Here is a 26,049-nt window from a genome sequence, read left to right as displayed (position 1 = left end):
TGGTAACAGCTAGTGGTGAAAATTCTAGAGATAGATTTTATGGCCCAAGGAAAGCCCATTGAGTGAGAGAAGCAGGTTAAAGCTGAGTCCTGGAGAAAAGTGGTGTTGAAAGGGCTGGAAAAGGCAGCATTGTCGTGAAAGGAGAGTGAGCAGTAATTAATGGCTAGAAAGAGAGGCAGAGAACAAGAGAGGAGAGTGCTGTCCCCAGAGGAATGGGGGAGGAGCTTGAAGAGAAAGTGTTGGCAGTGTTGAGTGCTGCCAGCAGGTGAAAGGATGCAGATGTTGAACAGCTCAGATCCAGCAGGTATAATAAAAGTATCTGTATAGTTTCCTATAACAAATTGCCACAAATTGGGTGGCTTAACAACAAAGCTTTATTGCCTTACAATACTGGAGGCTAAAAGTCAAGGTGTCAGCAGGAACAGGTTCCCGCTGAAGAATCCAGGGACGAATCCTTTCTCTCCTCTTCCAGCTTCTGGTGTCACTTGGTATTCCTTGCTTTGTGATGGCATCACTCCAGTCTGCCTCAGTCTTCACCTGGCATTCTCCTCTGCCTCTCTGTCTCCTCTTCTTTTTATTTTTTATTTAGAAATTAAATTTAATGGGTGACATTGATCAATAAGAGTATGTAGGTTTCAGGTGAATATCTCTGTAGCATTTGAACTGTTGATTGCTTTGTGTGCTCATCACCCAAAGTGTCAAATCATCTTCCCTCACTGTATACTGTCTCCTCTTCTTAAAGGGACAGCACAGCAGTCACAGAGTTTAGAGCCTAGCCTAAATCCAGTATGGCATCATATTGGCCTTTAGGAAATATAAAAGGAAGACATTTTTAATTCATCTTTATTCTTGAATTCATAATCCTTTAGAAAAGACATTTTTCATATAGGTAACCAGTTGAGAACAATACAGTATATAATATGTTGCTAAATTGAATCTGATTGTCAAAATGTACAACTGATCACTCTTGGAAGTTTATGTAGAGAATGACGCTGCTCCCTCTCACTGCATATGTAACAGTGAATAAAGCTTCACACTGTTTGGTTTTGATTCTTAAGGTGGAAGGGCAGAAGGAACCCTCCGCTCAGCTAAAAGTGAAGAGTCTCTGACCTCTCTCCATGCAGTCGATGGTAAGATTAAAAACATCAATTTTGTATTTCATAAAAGAACATATTTAAGTATATTTTATAAATACATGCTTAATAAATGGGCTATAGACCATTATATCTTAAGAATATTATTATGTTTAGTATTGTTCATTGATGTTTTAATATAGTACCAGTCTTTAATTTCTTCACTCTTGACATAATTGTTATTCAATTTGCATAAAAATAGATGAATCAGTTTAAGTTAACCAATTATATTTATTAAGGCCCAGTGGAAAAAAATACATTATTAGTATTTCTTTAGATTTTACAATGAGAGCACAGTGTTGCAAAGTATAAAACTAAGGAGTTTTGATATTCAAACCAATAGCCTTTTGTCTTGAAAACGGCTACCCTATTGTTAAATTTCGTAGATCAGATCGATTACAGGCTAGCCTTGATATCTGAGGACAGTTAGTACTAGGAGAAGGCAACTTAAAGTGAATCTGCTTAAAATGGGGATCAGAATTTTATGCTAAATAATGCAAAAATGTTTGCTTATTACTTAAAAAACAAAACTAAAAAGTTGTAAAAATAAGTTTTAGCTTTTACCTAGTAAAAGTCAGGTTATAGTTGCAACTAATTTTTAGAATGAACAAAGGACGTTGTTGGCTTGGAAGGAAATAAAATGTTTTGACAAAACCATGTAATAGCAAGTAGGACATCCTTTACTTTATTTTTGGCTTATGTAGCAGGGTTGTACAAAGACTCATTTGAAGTATCTTTTGGGATGTCATCATCCTGGTCAGCTTTCTCATCTTCATTTGTTAGCTGTCTGACTGCCGCATCCTCTTTGACCATTGTCTGTGCTTGTGATTCAAGAAACCTTCACACATCACTTTTGTTGTGCTTTCCAGGATTTCCCATTTCACTTTATTTAAGGGAATACTTCACAAAACAGTGTAGTGGGCTGGGTAGGTGGTAGTATTAATTTTCCATGTGGGATTAATTTTCTGTGTGGCAGTGCATTAGTGAATTTTTATGTTAGGAAAATTTCTGCTTCTTTGTAGTACATTTTCACTTTGGCAATTCTAGTAGTTGTAACTGAATGCTGAGATAGAGGACCTCTATCAAGTGGATGTTTAGCAATGTCATAAAACTGTGTGATCTTAAAAGTCTTCTGCCATTTTTGAGGACTGACTCTGCCTGATAAGCTTAAAGCCTATTTCTAAGGGAAAAAAATTAGATTATTTTTAAGTATCTGAAAGGAATTCCTTACTAAATATATGTTAATACTTTATGAGATTATAGGGCATTTTTCATTGAGTTAATTTTTTTTAGAAATTTGGGTGTTATGAGGCTTTCCTCCCACAAAAACAACAAACCAAAAAACTCTTTTTGCTGTTATATATCCAAAGTACTATTTAAAGTGATTGATTCTGCCTCACTAGTCATATAAGGTCAGTGATAAAATCCATAAGACAAAAAGAAATAAAAAACTTGCCTAAAGTCACAGGAAGAGTCGGTGTTGGACTAATAATAGAAGCTAGGAGTTCTGCGTCCTTTCTCCTGTTGAAACCATCAGTGGCTGCGCTCTTCCTCTGTTTACATCAGGGGTAGTCAACCTTTTCATACCTACCGCCCACTTCTATATCTGTTAGTTGTAAAATTTTCTAACCGCCCACTGGTTCCCCAATAATGGTGACTTATAAAGTAGAGAAGTAACTTTACTTTATAAAATTTATAAAGCAGAGTTACAGCAAGTTAAAGCATATAATAATAATTACCAAGTACTTTATGTTGGATTTTCACTAAGTTTGGCAGACTAAATCTTTATAAAACAACTTACTATAGTTAAATCTATCTTTTTATTTATACTTTGGTTGCTCCGCTACTGCCTACCATGAAAGCTGGAATGCCCACTAGTGGGCAGTAGGGGCCAGGTTGACTACCACTGATTTACATCAAAGGTGCTTGCTATTGAGAATTTGGTTTGAGAGTTCTGTCTGTGCCCCAAAGAGACAATTACCCGAAAGAAAGTGTGAAATGACATTTTCTTTCCCTATACATACGAAGCGGGTGACTTACGGCATTGTGCTCCTGTGACATTCATAACTACATGTTGTTGTCCATTTTACCAGGTGACTCCAAGCTGTTCCGACCCAGAAGACCCAGATCTAGCAGTGACGCACTGAGTGCCTCTTTTAACGGAGAGATGCTGGGGAACCGCTGCAACTCCTACGATAACCTGCCCCACGACAATGAGAGCGAGGAGGAGGTGGGGCTGCTGCATATTCCAGCGCTGGTGTCTCCTCATTCCGCGGAGGATGTTGACTTAAGCCCACCGGACATTGGAGTAGCCAGTCTGGATTTTGATCCAATGTCGTTTCAGTGCAGTCCCCCTAAGGCCGAATCGGAATGTCTGGAGAGTGCGGCTTCCTTGTTAGAGTCCATGGGATACTCCAAGGATAAACCAAGTCCCCATAAAAAGGATACGGAAGCAGGTGGTAGCCAGTCTCAGACTCCGGGAAGCACTGCGAGTTCTGAACCCGTGTCTCCTCTCCAGGAGAAACTGAGTCCATTCTTTAGCCTGGATCTGAGCCCAAGTGAAGAGAAACCATCTAAGCCATCCTCATTCACTGAAAAGGTTGTCTATGCTTTCTCTCCAAATATTGGACGGAAATTAAGCAAATCTCCTTCTATGAACATATCTGAGCCCATCTCAGTGACCCTCCCCCCTCGAGTGTCAGAAGTCATCGGTACAGCCGCGGCGACAGCAATCCAGACTGTGTCTTCTCCGGCCTGGGATGCAGGTGTTGACGAAAGCTCTGCCATAAGTAGATCCCCCACCCAGGTAGGGAAGGTGAAGACAGACGAGAGCGAGGCCCAGGAGGGATGTGAGTCTGAAGTCCAGCCCCTGGACCAGGCGGCTGCGGCAGAAGTAGAGGCGCCAGGAGAGGAGGAGCAGTCCGCCTCAAGCGGTCAGAGTAAGGCTGTACCTCCTGGACAGACTCAGACAGGTACCGTTTGTTTTCCTCCGTTCTTTCTTTAAGCTAAGAGGGCTCTTCAGTCCTGTGTGCCACCTGTGCCTTTAGGAGAGAAGGTCGCTCCACACCTACTCTTTAATCACAGAGGATGTGTTTCTGGGTGGTGCTGATGGCTGAAAGCCTTAAATTAAAATCAAACAAAGCTCCCCTGAAGGGCCAGGGGTCCTGCTTCCAAGCTCCGTAAAGTCCCCTTGTCTCTCTGGACAGTCAGAATTTGTGGATATTTTTTGCACAACTTTGTAGCTCTTGATTCTGTTTTCTCATCTAATAAAATATGCCTATGTTTTAGCCTTATATGTTAACCAGCCAGCCTACACTTCTAATGTAAGAAAACTATTCTAAACCATCTGCAAGCACTTGAAGCTTGTTTTCTAAGCAGTCTTTTCTGAGCCAGATGAGGGACCTGCCTTTTTACCCCGTCTCTGTAGCAATTCAAGAGGAGATTACAATCCTTAAACCCTTTGTTTTAGCTTTCCTTCCGAAGCAGATGTGTTTTCTACAGCATTTGCATGTGGGATAGAAGATCATGGATTGCCAATTTGAAATATGGAAGGCACCTATTTTTTAGGGATCAAATGGGGAGTGTTGGCTTTCCATCTATAGGATAATACAGGCTACCTTTTCACTCTCCTTTTTTTTCCCAATTTCCCACCAGGAGCAGTTACCCATGACCCCCCTCAGGATTCCATCCCTGTCAGTTCAGTCTCTCTTATCCCACCACCACCGCCTCCGAAAAACGTTGCCCGCATGTTGGCGCTAGCGTTAGCTGAGTCTGCACAGCAAGCCTCCACTCAGTCGTTGAAGAAAGCAGGGACTTCCCAGGCTGCTTATACAGATTACGGAGGAGACGGAGCAGCAGCTGCTGCCGAAGATGCCCCACCTACTTCCTACTCTCACGTCACTCTAGACACAGCCTGTTTCCCAACCGATAGGCCCGCAGAGCAGTTCCTCCTGCAGAACAGTGCATCTGGGACCTGTGACCAGCCTGAACCAGACCCAGCAGCTATCGGGGATCATTCCCATTCCAGTGTGACTGAGTCTGGGGAGCAGTGGCACCAGGCAGACTTTCAGCCCCATCGAACCTATTTACCTGGGGACCCAGAAAAGGCCAGAATCGCTTCAGGTCCCTTAACAGACTCCAAGTCTGACGATCTCATAAGCTTCCCTGAAGACCAGTCTGTGAAGACCACTGTGCCGACTGTCTCCTTTGCGGATAGGGACCTCTCCTTTGTGGACCGGGACCAGTCCCAGCTTCACTTCTATAGTGGCGATCAGCCTCCTTCTTACCATGGTGCAAATGTGGATAAGCCCCATAACCCCTCACAGCTTGCAAACCAATCTCTCACACTTTCTAATTTGTCTCGGGACAAAATCTACCTTCCTTCTGGGTCCCCTGAAGAGAAGACCAACACAGCCACCCTGGCTTACATGACAGTTGCTCCGGCAGCAGCAGAGACCAGCCCCAGGGAAGCCAACTGGGATGTGGTTGAGCAGCCCACCACCGCTGACCTTGCCACCCTTCAGCGTCCTCACAGAGCCAGCCGTCCCCTGCCCCCACCACCTCCCCAAAGGTCAGCTGAGCAGTTACCTGTTGTGGGGCAGGTACAAGCAACCACCAGTATAGGATTAAATAATTCCCACAAGGTAAGAAGGGGAGAGAGGCAGTGAGATGAAATATACTTTTTTCCACAGGTATTTGGCTTTTCCACAGGGTGTGTCATCTCTGAGTCAGACACCGCATTTATTTGCAGTCCTTCGCAGGTTTTCACACAACATTTCCTACGGCCTTTGTCCTTGATGCTGGTTTTTCTCTGAGAAAGGAGCAGTCACACCATGACTGTGGTTTAACTGCATGTGCTACCTGCCGACTTCCTGAAGCATCTCGGTAGTTTCATCACAGTAATGCAAAGAGATAATAATCAAATGAGTCAGGCTGGGTTTTAGGTGTCAAGGTCGCAAGCATTTTTCCCAGCACCATCACTGACTCATTGTGACTTTGGGCAAGTCATTTAACCAGGTATTCACGTTTGCCTAATCTAAGTGCTTTTTTCTCAAAACATCTGTAAGACTTTCTGCCTTGCAAACTTTTAGAAGTGTGAGATCACCAGACTTCTTGTTATTTTCTCAATGCTAACCATAGTCAAGCACCTGTTTCGATGACAGAAAGTTGTATGCAACATACAAAGGTTTCCTCCTAATTTTGTCAGGTTTTTTTGCCTGGTTTTACTGTGATCACCTTGAACTAAAAGTACTTCCATATCTAACCTTCAGTGGAGGACAGTATTTCTAGCAGCTGCTTCACAAGGACAGCATGCTTGCGGCATTGCTATGAAGGTCACGTCTGGCCTCCACTGCCACAGACCAGGGTGGACTAGAGGCAGGGGAGAGACAGTAACTGATGGAGTTGAAGGCTGCCTTAAACAAGTCCCCTTGTTTATTGCCTTCCCCTAGATTGAAGGGCTTAACCCTGCTCACTGTGCAACTGTGAGTCACTTTAAAAAACTCTCCAGAAAGAATCAACTCTTTCTCTTTAACAAAGTGTTCTTGGTGTTAAGCACCAGCTAGACAGATACCCTGCGTATATAATATTTTTAAGCTTGTCTATTATTTGATTAAGCATCTCTTTAGGTTTGCACGTTAAGGTAATGTTATACAGGCAACTCCATCTCACATTTAGAACCTGTCATAAATTAGAACAGTCCTCAAGATGGCAATGTTGTTACACTGTATAGCCACACACACCATTTCCCAGCTGTGGGACACGTTGGCCTACTGTCCTGTCCAGTGTGACCATGTGGCTTGGGAAATTTTAAGCTGCTACCCAATAGTCTCAACCTGTGAGTTACAAATTTCATGGTGTTTGATTCCACAGAGGGGAGCATAGAAACAAACTAACAGTATTATTATTTTTCTATAGGTTCAAGGAGTGCCAGTTCCGGAAAGGCTGTGTGAGCCCAGAGCCATGGATGAGCCTGTTCCTGTCCTCATCAGTGATGGCAGTACAGCTGCTCCATGTCTCATCTCCACTCCCGCCCTGCAGCCAGGCCTCCCTGAGAAGGTGCGGGAAGGTCCCCGCGCCCCACTGCTGCACCTGCGCACAGAGTCTGTCCCTGTGCACGCCCCCTGTGGCTTCACTGCACCAGCTCCCCCAGCCAGGACCGTGGAGAGTAAAGCGGCCGCCGTCATGCACACGGGCAGTGTGGATGCGGCCAGCAGCGCCAGTTACCGTCCCTTTGTCGCCACGTCCTCAGCCTCTATGGATGATGTCCTGCCTTTACCACTTCCTGTCCCGCAGCCGAAGCATGCTTCTCAGAAAATTCCTTACTCCTCCTTTCCTAGGCCTGACATCACCACTGAGCCCTTTGGTCCAGAAAACTGTTTGCATTTCAGTATGACTCCAAACTGCCAGTACCGTCCCCAGAGTGTACCTCCCCATCACAATAAAGTGGAGCCCCACCAAGTATATGGGTCCAGGTCAGAGCCACCCGCCTCCATGGGGCCTCGTTACAACACATACGTGGCCCCAGGAAGAAATGCATCCAGTCACCACTCTAAGCCATGTAGCCGGGTTGAGTACGTGTCTTCTCTGAGTTCGTCTGTGAGGAGTGGTTGTTACCCTGAAGACATCCCATCGTACCCGACCATCCGGAGGGTCCAGTCCCTCCATGCCCCTCCGCCTGCCATGATTCGCTCTGTTCCCATCTCACGGACAGAGGTTCCCCCCGACGACGAGCCAGCCTACTGCGCGAGACCCCTCTATCAGTATAAGCCATACCAGTCCTCCCAGGCCCGCTCGGATTATCACGTCACTCAGCTTCAGCCTTACTTTGAGAACGGTCGGGTCCACTACCGGTACAGCCCGTACTCCAGCTCTTCCGGCTCCTACTACAGTCCCGACGGGGCGCTGTGTGACGTCGACACCTACAGCACCGTGCAGTTGAGGCCCCTGCACCGCCTACCCAATCGCGATTTTGCTTTCTGCAACCCTCGGCTGCAGGGGAAGAACTTGTACAGTTATGCTGGTTTGCCCCTGCGACCCCGGGCCACCATGACTGGCTATTTCTCTGGTAATGACCATAATGTAGTCAACATGCCTTCAACTGCGGATATGAAGCACACTTACACCTCATGGGACTTTGAGGACATGGAGAAATACCGCATGCAGTCCATCCGCAGGGAGAGCCGGGCTCGGCAGAAGGTGAAAGGGCCCGTCATGTCCCAGTACGATAACATGACCCCGGCTGTGCAGGACGACCTGGGCGGGATCTATGTCATCCACCTACGCAGTAAATCCGATCCTGGGAAAACTGGACTTCTCTCGGTGGCGGAGGGGAAGGAGGGGCGGCACCTGGCCAAGGCTGTCAGTCCTGAGGGGGACGACCGCTTCTACAGGAAGCACCCAGAGTCGGAGTTCGACAGGGCCCATCACCACAGAGGACATGGCAACGGGCAGGCGGAGAAACCGTCCCTCCCGCAGAAGCAGAGCAGTCTCAGGAACAGGAAGCTTCATGACATGGGCTGCAGTCTCCCTGAGCACAGGGCACATCAGGAAGCAAGCCATAGGCAACTGTGTGAATCAAAAAATGGCCCACCTTACCCCCAGGGGGCTGGCCAGCTAGATTACGGGTCCAAAGGGATTCCAGACACTTCTGAGCCCATCAGCTACCATAACTCTGGAGGAATGTATATCCCAGCAGGGCCGGAGTCTTTAAGACTGAACCACAAAGAGGGAAGGCTCTCCAAAGAGCTGGAGAGGCCTCGGGCTAGACAGCCTCCTGCCCCAGACAAACACTCCAGAGACTGCTACAAGGAGGAGGACCACTTCAGTCAGTCCACCCTCCCGCCCCCGAAACCGGAGAGGAGTCACAGCCTGAAGCTCCATCACACCCAGCATGTGGAGAGGGACCCGGGGGCGCTGTTCCAGTACCAGGCACACGGCAAGCGCCAGGGCAGCGTGGCTGCCGTGCCCCAGTATGACAACCTGGAGGGCTACCACTCTCCGCCCCAGCGCCTGCCAGCAGGCTTTGGAGGAGGCACAGTGGGGGCACACGTGCCCTCTGGCTTTCCCCACCCGCAAAGCAGGACATACGCTACGGCGTTGGGTCAGGGGGGCTTCCTGCCCGCAGAGTTGTCCTTGCAGCGTCCCGAGACACAGGCCCACGCAGAATGAGCCCTGAGAGCAATAGATCGAAGCAGCCTCTGCTGGACAGTGGACTGTTCTATTTTTTTCAGCAACCAAAAAGATATTAAAAAAGAAAAAAGCTACAAATCCCCCGACTGCATTAAAAAAAAATGTAAGGAAAATAAATCACCATCTTTTTTCCCTTCCTGTTTCATCACCACCTCTTCCACCTATAGACTGTCATTTTTGTCATTAAGAGAGGTCTGAATGATTGTAAGCACTGTGTTACAGTAAAACCTAGTAAAGAAATTTGTCAGCGTGTGCTTGCCGTACAGAGCTAATCTGTAAGAGCCTGAGGACTGCCTTTACCTGAATTTGAATTTGACTTTGTCCTTCCTAGTATTGTATTTGCTGTATAGTTCAGAGCAGTTTACATCTGTTTCCTGGGAGGCTTTTGCATTTTCTTCTGCATTTCTACAGACTTTTTCAGTAGCCATGTCACTTGTCCAGACTGACACTCAGTTTTTCGCACGTCCTTCTCCCTGTTTTGTGTGTTAAATTAGAACAGAGAAAAATTCCCTGACCCTTCAGTTAAGTCTATTGAACATTTAGCAAATTATAACTAAAAAATAAAGGAATTAAGACTAAGCATTTAATGAAGAGTCATCATAAAATGTCAAACTGTGTAGACCCAGGCTAACCATGTCTTCACATTCTTACTTGTCACAGCTGTTCCCACAGTTCCGTGAACAGGCTTGGATCACAGTGGAAGGCATTGTTAAAAGTTAGGATCTAACATGCTTCTCAGGAGGAAGTCAGTAAACACAGTTAGCACCAGAAAATTCTCAGTGCTTCTAATGTGTTTCCTGCTCTCTGTTATTTTTTTTTTCTGTAATAATAATATTTGGTAAATTGTAATCCTAGTAAAACATTTGACACCATTTATTTCCCTAAAGCAACTTTTCTTATTTAAAAACAAAACAAAACAACAGCCTGGTTTGACTAAACACACATCACTTATCATGATTATAAATTTGTGTTAATTTCTGTTTCTAAACCAGACTACAGGTTTCCTGGGAATCCTTAAAGTTCTGTGTATTACCTGTTTGTGAAACTGCAATAACCGCCTAGCACACAGCCCCATTGTGCCCATTCCTGCTGTTTGCTCAGTCCTTCTGCGATCACAGTCCTACTGTAATTGCACCTACACCAGCATTTCAGGTATAGTTCTGATAACTCTGTTGACATGTTAAACATGTTCAGTGCCCAGGACTTTCTTTTGAAAGTTGCATTCCTGATGAGTTGGACTAGATATCTCTAGCCCAATGCAATTCATTTTCTCAGCTCGTCCCAAAACACGTGCCGGACTAGCGAGGCAGTCCTGTGCTCACGAAGCGAGGTGAGATTGATCTTTCATTCCATGACTCTTAATACTTGATTTTTATACGTCCATGTGTAGAAGACACTAGGGGAATTTCATTCCACTTACTGGATGGTCGCTGCTCTGGCTTTTTAAAACTTGGAATTAACATTTATTTAGAGCAAAGGAAGAAATCTTACAAGAGGCTAAATTTATGCTGCTATTATTGCTGTGAATTTGTATAAAGATTAGGAGTCCTGCAAGTTCTTTTTTATTTAAAAAAAATGTGATTGCATTTTAAGGGTTTATATTTAGAAAAAGAAATAAAGTTTTAAGAACAACACATTTATTTATATGTGAAGATAATCTATAAGGTTTTCTTTTGTTCCCCCAGAATTGATCAGAGGGATTCAATAGAGATCGCAGTAGAAATCCTGAAATACCACATGTGCAAAGAAAGGCCTGTGGAAATTTAGGCCTTTCCATTTTGAAGTGCAGACCCAGCTAGTAGATAGTCACAATGTTAGGAATCCTGGAAGGACACTTCCATTCAGTACACAAATATAGCGTGCTGTATGCAGGAGTTTGGTCTTTGGTGAGTATACAGCACTAATTTTATTTTGTTTTTTTTACCTTAGTCATCTTTTTTATTATGCAGGCAACCCATTACCCCTTGAAGATCACACTAGCCCATGTAAGTTCTCCCCCGGCCACATGGTGATTATTAGAAGGAGGAGCCGGTGTGACAAGGACACACAGATGTCAGTAACAGATTTTTTTTCTCAATATTTGGTAAATTGGAATGCTAGCCAGACATTTCACACCATTTGTTCTCCTAAAGCAATATTTATATATCTTTTCTATTAGAAAGAAAATGAACTTAGAAAGGTGTGAGAGGCCAGAAGGAGGCAGTGGAAGTCCTGTCCAGTCTCAGTATTGGTGGGTTTGTTGTCACACACATTTACTCCTGAACCTGAAGTCTGTTACATAAACACTAAGGTTAATTCCTCAAAGCAATTACTGTGTTAATGTCCTATGGGCTTAGAAATATCAGGTAAATATTTTGATTACAGAATAACGACTCAAATTATTGGTATGAGTGTGAAACACAAACTTTAGGTAAAATCTAGAGTTGTTTCGCTTCACGGATGTAGATACAGCCTTAACTTTGGATTTTGTTATTTGAAGGACTTTGCCTGTATTGTCCCTTTCTAATATTGTAGGGTAGAAATTGGGTGGCAAATCACTGTGAGCCAGGTTACCTCAGTACAGTTCACCTGTGTGTGACTTCACAAATAGAGTAATTAAAGATGATTACTTTTAAATTTTGACACGGAACATTATGATCAAGGAAATGGAGCTGCCTTATGCATTAAACCCATAATTCTATTGGTGTTTTCATATTCATGCCTCCAGATTTTATCTTTGGCAAAATTCCGATGCCACAGTGTGTTTTGATTGAAATATATATTATCTGGATGTCTGGATAGAGACTTTGCTAACAGCCCCAGAGGTGCCATTTTTTATGACTAAATTTCATCTGAGCCTTATTGCTTACTGTATTCAATTTCATTTTAAAATGCAATCCCTGGATGGTCCCAAGGATAGGCCTGCACATTTTTATAGTGACAAAGCATTTTTAAAAAGTTAGGGTCAGGTTGAAAAATTCTAGGACTAATTCTGTACAGAAAAGGGACCATTAATGTGAGTGGGGATAGAAAGTTGACCTACTGGTCAACACATTTGAAGCACCAGTAGATGCATACAATGTAAATTTGAAATTTGCCCTTTTAGTTAACAAAGGAGCCTTCAGCCTGCAGAGTTCATATATCTGTTCCCAGCCCTGTCAATCAATCACCCATCCAATATCTTGACGAAGTATCGTCTGAGCAGTGTGTGTAAGGAAAGAATGATGGAAGTGAAAGTATGTCAAGAAGCTACTTCCAAATGGTCAGAGGCATGTGATTTTCAGTACTGTGTGTTATGGAAGTGTCAGGAATGGTCTACTTTAACTGTGCAAGGTCACGTCAGCGTGCACCGAGGCTCTTTTCCTTTTCTGATTAGTACTGTTAGTGCTCAAAGATTAAAAATGGTTGTTTAACAGTTTAGATTCTACGGTAGCAAAACCTGATTTTTCAGCCATGACCTGCATGAGAGAAGCATCCTAGGAAGTCTTAGACCATACTTTTGAGTTCTTAATTTTAATTTATATAGTGGGTTTTTTTTATGTTTTAATATTTTTGTGAACTGGTGTAAATTGTTGATGCATATATGCTTGTGTATTTTTGTAAATAGTTTTGTGATTTATTTCTTGACCTTTTTGTAAATATTTAGAGTCTCCTTTCTTTAAAGCTTATTTGAAGCTGAGTTGTGAGTTTGGGGTTTTGTTTGTTTCTTTGTTTTGGTTGGGGGTGGGAGAGGGAGAAGGGATTTTTGTACTCTGATAATCCAGGTGGAGAATTCTGTGGTTCAAAGCAACTGTCCCGCTGAAAGCAATGGAAATATCAACAAAATTATTTCAGGTTAAAACAAGACTTCTTTGTGTGTGTTTCCTTTTTAACCTAATGTGCACGGTGACAAACTACATAGATGGGTAATTGACTGGGGGTGCTCAGGCCCAAAGATTAGTGATTGCATGTCACAGATGATTATTCCACACGGTGTGTTAATAGTGTGACAGAAGGGGTTTAGTGTCTCCTGTTTATTTCTATTTGCCACAGTGTGCTGTCTGGCCAAATTTTCCCCAGATCAAACAGTATCTAAGAACCACAGAGGCCTCTTGATCTCCCTGGGCAGCCCACTCAGACTCCCCCAGCGCCTAAGGGCAATCTAGGCGCTGCCCCCACCCCCAGATCAGAGCTGGGGGTCCTGGGAAGCACGGGGCTTCTCTGCTCAGGACTCTCCAGAAGGGGGTTCGGAACGACAGCCGTATTTCTAAAGATTCCCACAAAGCATCTTGGGCATCCCGTCACTGTTCAGAAAAGAGCCCTCTCTTCCCCCTGGCCACCAGGACCGGCGGGGAACAGTGTTTCAGTCAGACAAGCATGGCTGCAGCCCAGCTGCCTGGAGCCCTCAGCGCATTCCTGTGCCAGGTTTTCAGAAAGAGATGTTTCAGTATCAACCAGGATTTTCTGAAGGAAAAAAAAAGAAGCCACTTAAATGTTAAGGTATCAATATTTTAGTTTTCTTACTGGAAGTCATAAATTACAAACCATTCTTTACTCTAAAATAGTAGAGGGGTTCTCCTTTTTGCCGGTAATTGGGGGAGTTGCCTGTGTAGTTCGGATGACCCTGGGGAGCCACCCATTTCTTACACACCTGCACCCACGCTCCAGACAAGCAGAGACCTAACATCTGCTGTCAGCAAACACTCCCAGGCCTAAGCAAGTGTTCCTGTAGAAACTGCTCAGGAGGGATTAAAGAAAAGATGTGTGTGACATTTCTCCTGTGTCTTCTTAATTTTCTGGGACTCGCATTTCCATACCAGCAACTTCATCACCAAATTTCCTTCATACTGATGAAAATATAGTACGTACCCCTTACCGTGTGTATCACTGAGTAATTGGTGACAATGCATCATGGTGTTTGAGATTTTTAATCATCTGTTGCTCTGTGTGAAAAGGCACATTTTAAAGTAGCATTGAACTCCCCATTATAGTAAAACTTTGGGCAGTCGCCTGAAATAAGACATTTTTAGTTGGCCATGTTTCTGACGTAGTTGAGAGTGTATCTCTTAAAAATGTCAGGTTCAGTTTCTATTTCAAGTATTTTGATTAAAATTTTTCCAGAATATATTTCAAACCATAAACTTTGCTGTCAGTACACCCAGAAGTTCGTTTATACCTATGGATTGCTGTCCTCCGGTTCAGTGACACCGGGGGACACACTGAGATGCAGGAGTGTGGCTTCTATGCCCAGTGCTCTGCCAACACTGTCCTTTTATGTTCTTGTGTTATTTTTCCCTTAATTTTTTATATTCTCCTTTTCTTTCTGCTTTCACTTCTTGCTGTTGTCTGTGAACTGCCTATAAACCTGCTTTCTCTAAATAAACATTCAGAATAAATAAGCTCGTCAAAATGGTGAGCAAAAGAAGCTCTGAACTGGGGCCCCGAAAGATTGGGCTTCGTGTCACCTGTTTTTCATTATGCACCCCCTCTTCTCCCAGCATCACTTGGGGAGCCCATTTTCAGAAGGTGACATATTACCGTGTAAGAGGCTTAGAAAGGAGCAGAAAACAAAGGCTGTAAGAGTTCTCCCCACATTTGACATGTGAGGAGCTGTATGATGAGACACACTGGCATTTTCCATGTTAATAACTGCAATGCATGGCTCCCCATGTAAGAATACATGCTGGTTCACACTTAGCATCCACACTTCACTCTAGTGGGAAGACGGAAGAGTGTCGTGCACATGTGCAGCTTCACCTGCATGGAGTCATTCAGTGAGTGTCCTAAAAACACGTTGAATAGCATTCTGAGATTCCCTGGCCACCAGTTCATGTGTTGAACAGCACAAGTAGTTCTTAGACTTTAGAAGTACAGTGAAGCACCCGGAGAGCCAGGTAAACATGAGAATTTGAGCGGCCACCAGACCATCTGATGCAGTGGGTCTGGGCTAGGACTCGGTAATCCACAATTCTAGCAACCACCCCGTGTGAATTGGGTATATATGATACATAGCTGGGAAATACTAATCTAGACAGAATGTTTAATAGTCTTCTCTCTAGTTCACTTAACCTGACCATTTTTTCTCATTGGTACCTTGGTTTCCCACCACTTCAGTGATACTAGAACAGAAATTTATTAATTTATCTGTCCCCAGTGTTTGAGTATTAAGCCCAGATTTAATTATTTAAATCAGACAGAAGTTAGGCTGAGCAATATAAGGAAACTATTCGGCATTCCGTAAAATGTGAAAAAAAATATACTAGTGACGGAATACTGTTGACTCCAGTCATACACTGACATCGTTGTCTTTTGGGTATGAGACATTTAGACTGGTTAGGAAGTGTAGTTAATACATATTTACTATTCAGGCAGTCAACTATTTCAAATGCTGTCCTCATGGAAAACAAATGATTGAGAACCAAGTCGTGCCCTCCTCAGTCACTGAAGCTTTTACAAGAACCATTAGCACTTCTTAGGTTTTAAGTATTTTGTCTCCGTCCAAGTACTAACCAGGCTCGACCCTGCTTAGCTTCCGAGATCAGACGAGATCGGGTGTGTTCAGGTTGGTATGGCCGTAGATTAAGTATTTTGTCAATTGCAGACAACAGAGTAGTGGTGTGTTGAACAACTAGTGATAACTACTAACACTGCTTACTCTGCTACACTGTTGTCAGCACTACATGGATTAACTCGTTTGTTTCCCATAGCCCATCAGTGAGGCCGAGGCATGCAGAGGTTCAAGTCTTTGCCCCACCACACAGGTAGTAGTGAGTGCTGAAGTACAGACCCAGGCATGTGTGACGCAAGTTTACATTCTAATAAAAGGGGGCTTTAAAGTGGGATATTGAATCCTGGCCACTGCTCACTAACTAATTCTAAAATCCTTGCTAAACTACTAAGCCCCTCTAAAACTATCCCTAAATTATCTCATGGCTTCCTCATCTCTAAGATGGGAGTGATAATAGTAGCTGCTGCTTAGGGAGGACTATATTAGATAATACATGTTTCTAAAGGGCTTAGCAGGACAGCAAATACCCAATGAAAGTTATGCAGGATTTTTTACTTTGAACTGGTACAAAACAGCACAGCAGTTAAAGAAAGGGTTATATTATATTATACAATTATATATATATCATTAAGAACTTAATCAGTTGGGTCAACCTTTCTGGAAAACTGAAGTTTCGTGTAATTGACATATTATGTCTTGCAGGAAAGGGCTTTGGCAAGTAGACCTGTGAGACAATTTAGTGGTGAAAACGAGACTTTGCAGTGAAACTTGGAGCATGACGCGGTTGTGGAGAAGCCCAAGCTTTCTACACATACTACACAGTTATTCAGTGGAAACCTTTGTGTAGAAAACACTGAGTAAAATTCAATGCCGGATGTCAGAGTAATGGCAGGGTAGGAAGCGATACCGATAAATCTCCCCCAAAACTCAACAAGATCTTCAACCAGAAACAGAAAAACCTATCCTTGGAGCCTCCAGATGTTTCGCAATACACCCAAAGGTATGGTTGAGCGAAAAATTGGCTAAATATATAATCAAACCCCGAAGGAAATAGGGAGTAAGAAATGCTCCGCCTTCCTGACTAACCTAAATAGGGCTGCTTTCACTGGGAACTGAGAGTATAGAAACTAAGGTGGGCAAAGGGGGTGAATAGATCCAGGCTGCGGCACAAATAGCCGAACCAGGCTGTGGCACAGAGATCCAAGCCGAGGAAAAACTGTTCCTGTGACAACCCGGGCAATACAGCTAACACTCGCACCAAACCCAGACAAAGAAAGACAAGCGAGGCAGCCATTTTACCCGATCTCCTGGCCGGCACGCGCAGATAGTGGACGAGAGATTCCTTCCAAAGCCCCGGGGGTGTGCGCCCGTGTTGTCCCACAGAGAGGCAGAGTCAGAGGCCTTTGTGTGGGCCGAAAGTGGAATTTCCGGACCACGCCAGCGCCCTGGGAAAGCCGCGCATGGGGAGGGAGTGAGAACTAATTCCAACGGTGGAACTTTTCCATGCGGGAGGGGGTTTCACTCAGAGGGTGAGGCCGCTGGTCTGATATCCTGGTCTGCGCGCGCAGATAGTGAGCGAGAGATCCCTCCGAGTGCCTCGGCAGTGCGCGCCTGTGTTATCCCACAGAGGGGCAGAGTCAGGGGCCTTTGTGGGGGCCGAAAGCGGAATCTCGGGCTGCCCCATCGCCCTGAGGGAGCCGCGCATGGGAAGGGAGCTAGAACTAATTTCAATGCTGGAACTTGTCAGTGCGGGAGGGGTTTCACTCAGAGGGTGAGGCAGCTGGCCTGATATCATGGCGTGCACGGAGAGTGGGCAAGAGACTCCTCCCAGCACCTCAGGAGTGGGAGCCCGTGTTATCCCACAGAGGGGCAGAGTCAGGGGCCTTTGAGTGGGCCGAAAGCGGAATCTCAGGCCACCCCAGTGCCTTGAAAAAGCTGCACACGGGGACAGAGTGAGAGCCAATTCCAACGCTGGAACTTTTCAGTGCGGGCGGGGGGTTTCACTCAGAGGGCGAGACTTCCGGCCTGACATCCTGGTCTGCGCGCGCAGATAGTGAGCGAGAGTTTCCTCCAAGCGCCCCAGGAGTGGGTGCCCGCCTGTGTTACCGGACAGAGTGGCAGAGCCAGAGGTCTTTGAGTGGGCGGAAGACCTGGCTGATTATGCTAGCAGCTCTGACTGACTGAGCCTTACCCAGAGCCCTGTGCTGAGTGGGAATAGAATGGGGAGTGGCCAGCTCTTTGAGCCTCTTACTATCCAGGCAGAGGCTGTAGCAACCCCATAGCTGGATTATCAGGCTACTAATTGAGGAAGGAAAGACTAGGAGAGAGGCTCCAGGAACACGGACTCTCTCACTGTCGGAGCCTATAAATGCTAATGAGCCTCGACTGCCAACGTAACTAAAGCACAATACATGACATCGCCATAGAGACTTATCAACTGCAAACCTCTACCTGAGTGTGCCAAAGGGACAGAACCCTGGGTACAGAGTCACCAACCAGGAAGAGGGAGAGAAAAGAGAAAGCAAGAAGATAACCTCTCAAAATCAAGAATAAAACACAGACTTTATAACCTATCCCATTTTATTATATTTGTTCGTTTGTTTCTCTTATCTTCATCCTTGATTTTTTTTTTTTTTTCCCTCCTCCAATTTGGTCATTTAACTCTCTGCCGGTCTTACTCTCTCCTCTCCTTGAACTACACTACCCATAAGTGTTACATCTCCCATTTCTTTTCTTTCCTCTTCCTTTCTCTCTATGAGGGTTGCACTCCAAAACCCTTAACTCTCTCTCTCTCTCTCTCCTCTTTTTTCTTTTTTCTTCTTTTAGTGGTTCCCTCTTTTTTCTCTCTCTCTCTCTCTCTTTCTTTTCTCCCTCTATATTAGTTTCTTCCTTTCTCCTTTACGTCTCCTCTCATTCAAACCTCAATAACGAACAAATTATCTTATCTGGGACTCAAACTTATGTTTGTGGCATTTTAGGGGGGTTTTACTTCACCTTTTTAACTCACTAGCAGTGCTCCCATCCCTGGCTCTCCATTTTTATCTAGCTCTTGTTCCACTAAATACAATAGTAATTTTTTAATTTTCCCCCCATTTTCCTGTTTCCCTCTTATTCCTTTCATCATAACTCTTAGTCAACCAACACCTAAACGCAAATCATTTTATTCTTGATCCAAATTTTTTCCTTATTTGTTTTTTGTGGGTTCATACCCCCCCTTTTTTTTGCCCCTTTATTACTTTTCCCCAATTCAGGCCCTCCATTACAGACATTGTTTGTTCTATTTAATACAATATAATTCACAGTTCACCACAAGATTTTCTCTAGAAAGAGGAGAGAGGAGAGGAGAGGAAAAAAGGAGGGGGGGGGAAATAAGTTCCTTTTTTAAAATTTTTATTTTATTTTTCTTTATTTCATTATTAATTTTTTTTTAAAAAAAAACCACAACTTTTTTTGATTTTTTTATTTTTTTAACTTTTTATTCTTTATTAAATCTCATTAATACTATCAACAAAACCACCCTCAGATGCCATTAAAGAAGAGAAAATCAAATATCATGGATACAAAAGAAAGAGAGGTAACACAGATAGATGAGGAAAAATCTATGGAGAAAAAGTTTAATATATTGGAAACCTTGGAGCTAAATGACAGAGAATTCAAGATAGAAATCTTAAAAATACTCAGAGATATACAAGAAAACACAGAAAGGCAATTTAGGGAGCTTAGAAAACAACTCAATGAACACAAAGAATATATTTCCAAGGAAATTGAAACTATAAAAACAAATCAAACAGATCAAAAACTCAATTCATGAGCTGAAAAACGAGGTAGCAAGCTTAGCTAAAAAACAGGCCAGATAGAAGAGAGGATTAGTGAAATAGAAGACAAGCAACTTGAGGCACAACAGAGAGAAGAAAGAGACTCAAAAATTTAAAAAAATGAGATAGCCCTACAAGAATTATCTGACTCCATCAAAAAGAATAACATAAGAATAATAAGTATATCAGAGGGATAAGAGAGATAAAATGGAATGGAGAACATACTCAAGCAAATAATAGATGAGAACTTCCCAAGCCTGTGGAAAGAACTAAAGCCTCAAATTTAAGAAGCAAACAGAACTCCGAGTTTTCTTAACCCCAACAAACCTACTCGAAGGCACATCATAATGAAATTGGCACAAACCAACGGCAAAGAAAAAATTCTCAAGGCAGCCAGGGAAAAGAAGAATACAACATATAAAGGAAGGCCCATTAGATTATCATCATATTTCTCAGCAGAAACTCTACAAGCTAGAAGAGAGTGGACCCCAATATTTAAAGTCCTGAAAGAGAGGAACTTTCAGCCACGAATACTATACCCATCAAAGCTATCCTTCAAATATGAAGGAGAAATAAAAACATTCACAGATACAGAAAAGATGAAGGAATTTATCATCAGAAAACCCCCACTCCAGGAATTACTAAAGGGGGTTCTCCAATCAGATACAAAGAACAACAACAAAAAAATAAAGCCACAAGTAAAAGCTTCAAGAAGAACACAATAAGACCAAATTTAAACTGTGACAACAACAAAAAGAAAGGGGGGGAGAGGATGGAGATTAACAGTAGCAAAGGACGATGGAGTGCAAAAGTACTCACAAAATAGTGCGCTACAATGAACAGGGTAGGAACCCTTTTCATTACTTAAAGGTAACCACCATTGAAAAAACCACCACAGAAGCACATGAGATAAAGAAGATAGCAAAAGAGGAAAGATGTATGGAATACAACCAAATAAAAACAAAAGATCGAAAAACGAAAAAGAAGGATCAAACAAGACACAAAACTAACAGAAAACAAGATATAAAATGGCAATAGGGAACTCACAAGTGTCAATAACTACACTAAATGTAAATGGATTAAACTCACCAATAAAAAGACACAGAGTAGCAGAATGGATTAAAAAAGAAAATCCAACTGTATGCTGCCTACAGGAAACTCATCTAAGTAACAAGGATAAAAACAAATTCAAAGTGAAAGGCTGGAAAACAATACTCCAAGCAAATAACATCCAAAAAAAAGCAGGCGTAGCAATACTCATATCTGATAATGCTGACTACAAGACAGCAAAAGTACTCAGAGACAAAAATGGCCATTTCATAATGGCTAAGGGGACACTGAATCAAGAAGACATAACAATTCTTAATATATATGCACCAAACCAAGGAGCACCAAAATATATAAGACAGCTACTTATTGACCTTAAAACAAAAACTGACAAAAATACAATCATACTTGGAGACCTCAATACACTGCTGACAGCTCTAGATCGGTCATCCAAACAGAGAATCAACAAAGATATAGTGGCCTTAAACAAAACACTAGAGCACCTGGATATGATAGACATCTACAGGACATTTCATCCCAAAATGACTGAGTATACATTTTTCTCCAGTGTACATGGATCATTCTCAAGAATTGACCATATGTTGGGCCAAAAAAACAACATCAGCAAATTCAGAAAAGTCGAAGTTATACCAAGCATATTTTCTGATCATAAAGCCTTGAAACTAGAATTCAACTGCAAAAAAGAGGAAAAAAAATCCCACAAAAATGTAGAAACTAAACAACATACTTTTAAAGAATGAATGGGTCAAAGAAGAAATAAGTGCAGAGATCAAAAGATATATACAGACTAATGAAAATGACAATACGACATATCAGAATCTATGGGATGCAGCAAAAGCAGTGATAAGAGGGAAGTTCATATCACTTCAGGCATATATGAACAAACAAGAGAGAGCCCAAGTGAACCACTTAACTTCACACCTTAAGGAACTAGAAAAAGAACAAAGTCAACCCAAAACCAGCCGAAGAAAGGAAATAATAAAAATCAGAGCAGAAATAAATGAAATAGAGAACAGTAAAACTATAGAAAAAATTAATAGAACAAAGAGCTGGTTCTTTGAAAAGATCAACAAAATTGACAAACCCTTGGCAAGACTTACCAAGGAAAAAAGAGAAAGAACTCATATAAACAAAATCCAAAATGAAAGAGGAGAAATCACCACGGACACCGTAGATATACAAAGAATTATTGTAGAATACTATGAAAAACTTTATGCCACTAAATTCAACAATCTAGAAGAAATGGATAAATTCCTAGAACAATACAACCTTCCTAGACTGAGTCAAGAAGAAGCAGAAAGCCTAAACAGACCTATTAGTAGAGAAGAAATAGAAAAAAACATTAAAAACCTCCCCAAAAATAAAAGTCCAGGCCCTGACGGCTATACCAGCGAATTTTATCAAACATTCAAAGAAGATTTGGTTCCTATTCTACTCAAAGTCTTCCAAAAAATTGAAGAAGAAGCAATACTTCCAAACACATTTTATGAAGCCAACATAACCCTCATACCAAAACCAGGCAAGGATGGCACAAAAAAAGAAAACTACAGACCAATATCTCTAATGAATACAGATGCTAAAATACTTAACAAAATACTAGCAAATCAAATACAACAACATATTAAAAAAATAATACATCATGATCAAGTGGGATTCATCCCAGAATCTCAAGGATGGTTCAACATACGTAAAACGGTTAACGTAATACACCATATCAACAAAACAAAGAACAAAAACCACATGATCTTATCAATAGACGCAGAAAAGGCTTTCGATAAAATACAACACAATTTTATGTTTAAGACTCTCAACAAAATGGGTATAGAAGGAAAATATCTCAATATGATAAAGGCCATATATGATAAACCATCAGCTAACATCATATTAAATGGCACTAAACTGAAGGCTTTCCCCCTTAAATCAGGAACAAGACAGGGTTGTCCACTCTCTCCACTCTTATTTAATGTGGTACTAGAGGTTCTAGCCAGAGCAATCAGACAAGACAAAGAAATAAAAGGCATCCATATCGGAAAAGAAGAAGTAAAGATATCACTTTTTGCAGATGATATGATCCTATACATCGAAAACCCCAAAGAATCCACAAAAAGGCTACTAGAAACAATAAGCCAATACAGTAAGGTCGCAGGATACAAAATTAACATACAGAAGTCAATAGCCTTTCTATATGCCAACAATGAAACAACTGAGAATGAACTCAAAAGAATAATCCCCTTCACAATTGCAACAAAAAAAATAAAATACTTAGGAATAAACATAACAAAGAATGTAAAGGACTTATATAATGAAAATTATAAACCATTGTTAAGAGAAATCGAAAAAGATATAATGAGATGGAAGAATATTCCTTGTTCTTGGTTAGGAAGAATAAATATAATCAAGATGGCCATATTACCCAAAGCAATATACAAATTTAATGCAATTCCCATCAAAATTCCAATGACATTTTTTAAAGAAATAGAGCAAAAAATCATCAGATTTATATGGAACTATAAAAAACCCCGAATAGCCAAAGCAATCCTAAAGAAAAAGAATGAAGCTGGGGGCATTACAATACCTGACTTCAAACTCTATTATAGGGCCACGACAATCAAAACAGCATGGTATTGGCAGAAAAGTAGACACTCAGACCAATGGAACAGAATAGAAAGTCCAGAAATAAAACCACATATATATGGTCAAATAATTTTTGATAAAGGGACCAAGAACACACAATGGAGAAAAGAAAGCCTCTTCAATAAATGGTGCTGGGAAAACTGGAAAGCCACATGCAAAAGAATGAAACTGGACTACACTTTGTCCCTTTGTACTAAAATTAACTCAAAATGGATCAAAGATCTAAACATAAGACCTGAAACAATTAAGTACATAGAAGAAGACATAGGTACTCAACTCAGGGACCTGGGTTTTAAAGAGCATTTTATGAATTTGACTCCAATGGCAAGAGAAGTGAAGGCAAAAATTAATGAATGGGACTACATCAGACTAAGAAGTTTTTGCTCAGCAAGAGAAACTGATAACAAAATAAACAGAAAGCCAACTAAATGGGAAATGATATATTCAAACAACAGCTCAGATAAGGGCCTAATATCCAAAATATACAAAGAACTAATAAATCTCAACAACAAACAAACAAACAATTCAATAAAAAAATGGGAAGAGGACATGAACAGACACTTCTCCCAGGAAGAAGTACAAATGGCCAACAGATATATGAAAAGATGCTCATCTTCTTTAGTTATTAGAGAAATGCAAATCAAAACTGCAATGAGATACCACCTCACACCTGTTCGATTAGCTATTATTAACAAGACAGGTAATAGCAAATGTTGGAGAGGCTGTGGAGAAAAAGGAACCCTCATCCACTGTTGGTGGGAATGTAAAGTAGTACAACCATTATGGAAGAAAGTATGGTGGTTCCTCAAAAAACTGAAAATAGAACTACCTTATGACCCAGCAATCCCTCTACTGGGTATATACCCCCAAAACTCAGAAACATTGATATGTAAAGACACATGCAGCCCCATGTTCATTGCAGCATTGTTCACAGTGGCCAGGACATGGAAACAACCAAAAAACCCATCAATAGATGACTGGATAAAGAAGATGTGGCACATATACACTATGGAATACTACTCAGCCATAAGAAATGATGACATCGGATCATTTACAGCAAAATGGTGGGATCTTGATAACATTATACGAAGTGAAATAAATCAGAAAAAAACAGGAACTGCATTATTCCATATGTAGGTGGGACATAAAAGTGAAACTAAGAGACACTGATAAGAGTGTGGTGGTTATGGGGGGAGGGGGGAAAGGGAGAGGGAAAGGGGGAGGGGCACAAAGAAAACTAGATAGAAGATGACAGAGGACAATCTGACTTTGGGTGATGGGTATGCAACATAATTGAAAGACAAGATAGCCTGGACTTGTTATCTTTGAATATATGTATCCTGATTTATTGATGTCGCCCCATTAAAAAAATAAAATTATAAAAAAACAAACAAACAAAAAAAACACTGAGTGTGATTATGGAGCAGTGTCTACATTTTGTCTTAGAGGTGCATTGTCATCATTTCATTCCATTGAATCTGATAACTGCAGCTCAGGGCAATGGACCTGTGAACCTCTGTGAGATGTGCCTTCCTTGCTAATGGAGGTTGCTTCCTGCAGGTTCGCCTCACTCACTGCATTGTCCTGACCGCCTGTGGGCTCATTTCCGCACCCTGTGGCAGGAACGGAGCAGTGCTCTGAATTGTGGCGGGAGACTGATAGGGGATAACGGGAACAGCATTTCATGAAACAGTTCCCGGGGAGAGATGACTTTGTCTTCCCATTTTTGAATGGTGAAATGGTAAATAATAAGGGTCTTTCTATTAGTCTTAAACACACACATTTTTTCCCTGATTCAAGATCGGTTAAAGCAAAATGCTTATCCAGAGAGGAGAGTGCAGTGGTTGCAGCGACAGTAATAGGCAGTGCTAACAGTACTAATGTATTGACCAGCTCCCATACAGCAAGCTAGTCTCAGTGTTCTAACATACATTAGCATGAACTCAGTCTCTCTAACACTTATACAAAGTAGCATTCTTACTTTTATTGCCACAGGACATATAAAGGAACTGAGAGGCCCAGAAAGTTGAAGTTGCAGGCTTGAGTTCATTCTCTGAGGATAAGGGGCTCTGGCCCAAGCTCTGTGATGCCAGAGCCAGCAGCTCTCTCGCTGCTGCTGCCCAAAGCGGCTCTGCAAGATCCTGAGCCCCTGCAACAAAGGAAGTCAACTCCTTCCTATCAGAAAGGCTAGGTTTAGGCTGTAGTCACATCCCTCAAATCTCAGTGCGCCTGCGCACACACAGTGTGTTTCCTGCTCAAGCAAAGCCTGCTGCATGTTCAAATGAGTCTCCTGGGTAACCATCTTCTGTATGACCACTTGGCTGAGGGTGGCTCCCCCATCTATTGGCTACGTCATCTGAAACACAGGTTCCTGAGATAGTGTAGCAAAGGACGAGAGTCTTGGGTGAGTAAGTCAAATGTAGCCCAGAAATAAAAACAAGTTGTCCCTACTCATAGCTCAGGAACCAGAACTAATCTCAAGGCCACCCACCTTCCCGCCCCCTGCAGGGAAGGCAGCCAGTTCAGTGTGGTCTACCGTGAGCCTGGAAGCAGAGCTGAAGTCTTTTAGACACATGGCATCTTCCATGTTAATAGGCAGAAAGTACTCCCCATGTAAGGATGCTAGTTCACATTGAGCATCCACACTTTAGTGAGAAGAGAGGAAGAGTGTCGTGCACACCTGCAGTGGGCAGCACTTACACCCTCTGTGCCGCGTAGCTCCCTGCTCAGAATCTCCCACTTA

At 42.4% G+C, this 26,049-nt stretch overlaps 1 protein-coding gene across 2 annotated transcripts in view; it reads left to right on the top strand.

Moving 5' to 3' along the window:
* The window catches only part of ARHGAP32 (Rho GTPase activating protein 32), a 249,891-nt gene extending 235,838 nt beyond the window's left edge, over positions 1-14,053 (top strand). For both annotated transcript variants that reach the window (XM_066365224.1, XM_066365222.1), the window contains 4 exons: positions 1,059-1,130; positions 3,227-4,105; positions 4,788-5,776; positions 7,050-14,053. In XM_066365224.1, coding sequence (XP_066221321.1) covers positions 1,059-1,130; positions 3,227-4,105; positions 4,788-5,776; positions 7,050-9,302 — 4,193 coding nt within the window. In that variant the 3' untranslated portion in view covers positions 9,303-14,053. The remainder of the gene's footprint in view (positions 1-1,058; positions 1,131-3,226; positions 4,106-4,787; positions 5,777-7,049) is intronic.
* The last annotated feature ends 11,996 nt before the right edge of the window (positions 14,054-26,049 follow it).

The sequence above is a fragment of the Saccopteryx leptura genome, chromosome 2, assembly GCF_036850995.1.
Source record: "Saccopteryx leptura isolate mSacLep1 chromosome 2, mSacLep1_pri_phased_curated, whole genome shotgun sequence".
Classification (NCBI taxonomy): domain Eukaryota; kingdom Metazoa; phylum Chordata; class Mammalia; order Chiroptera; family Emballonuridae; genus Saccopteryx; species Saccopteryx leptura.
Note: the sequence above shows the minus strand (reverse complement) of the source record. Positions and strands in the feature narration are given on the sequence as shown.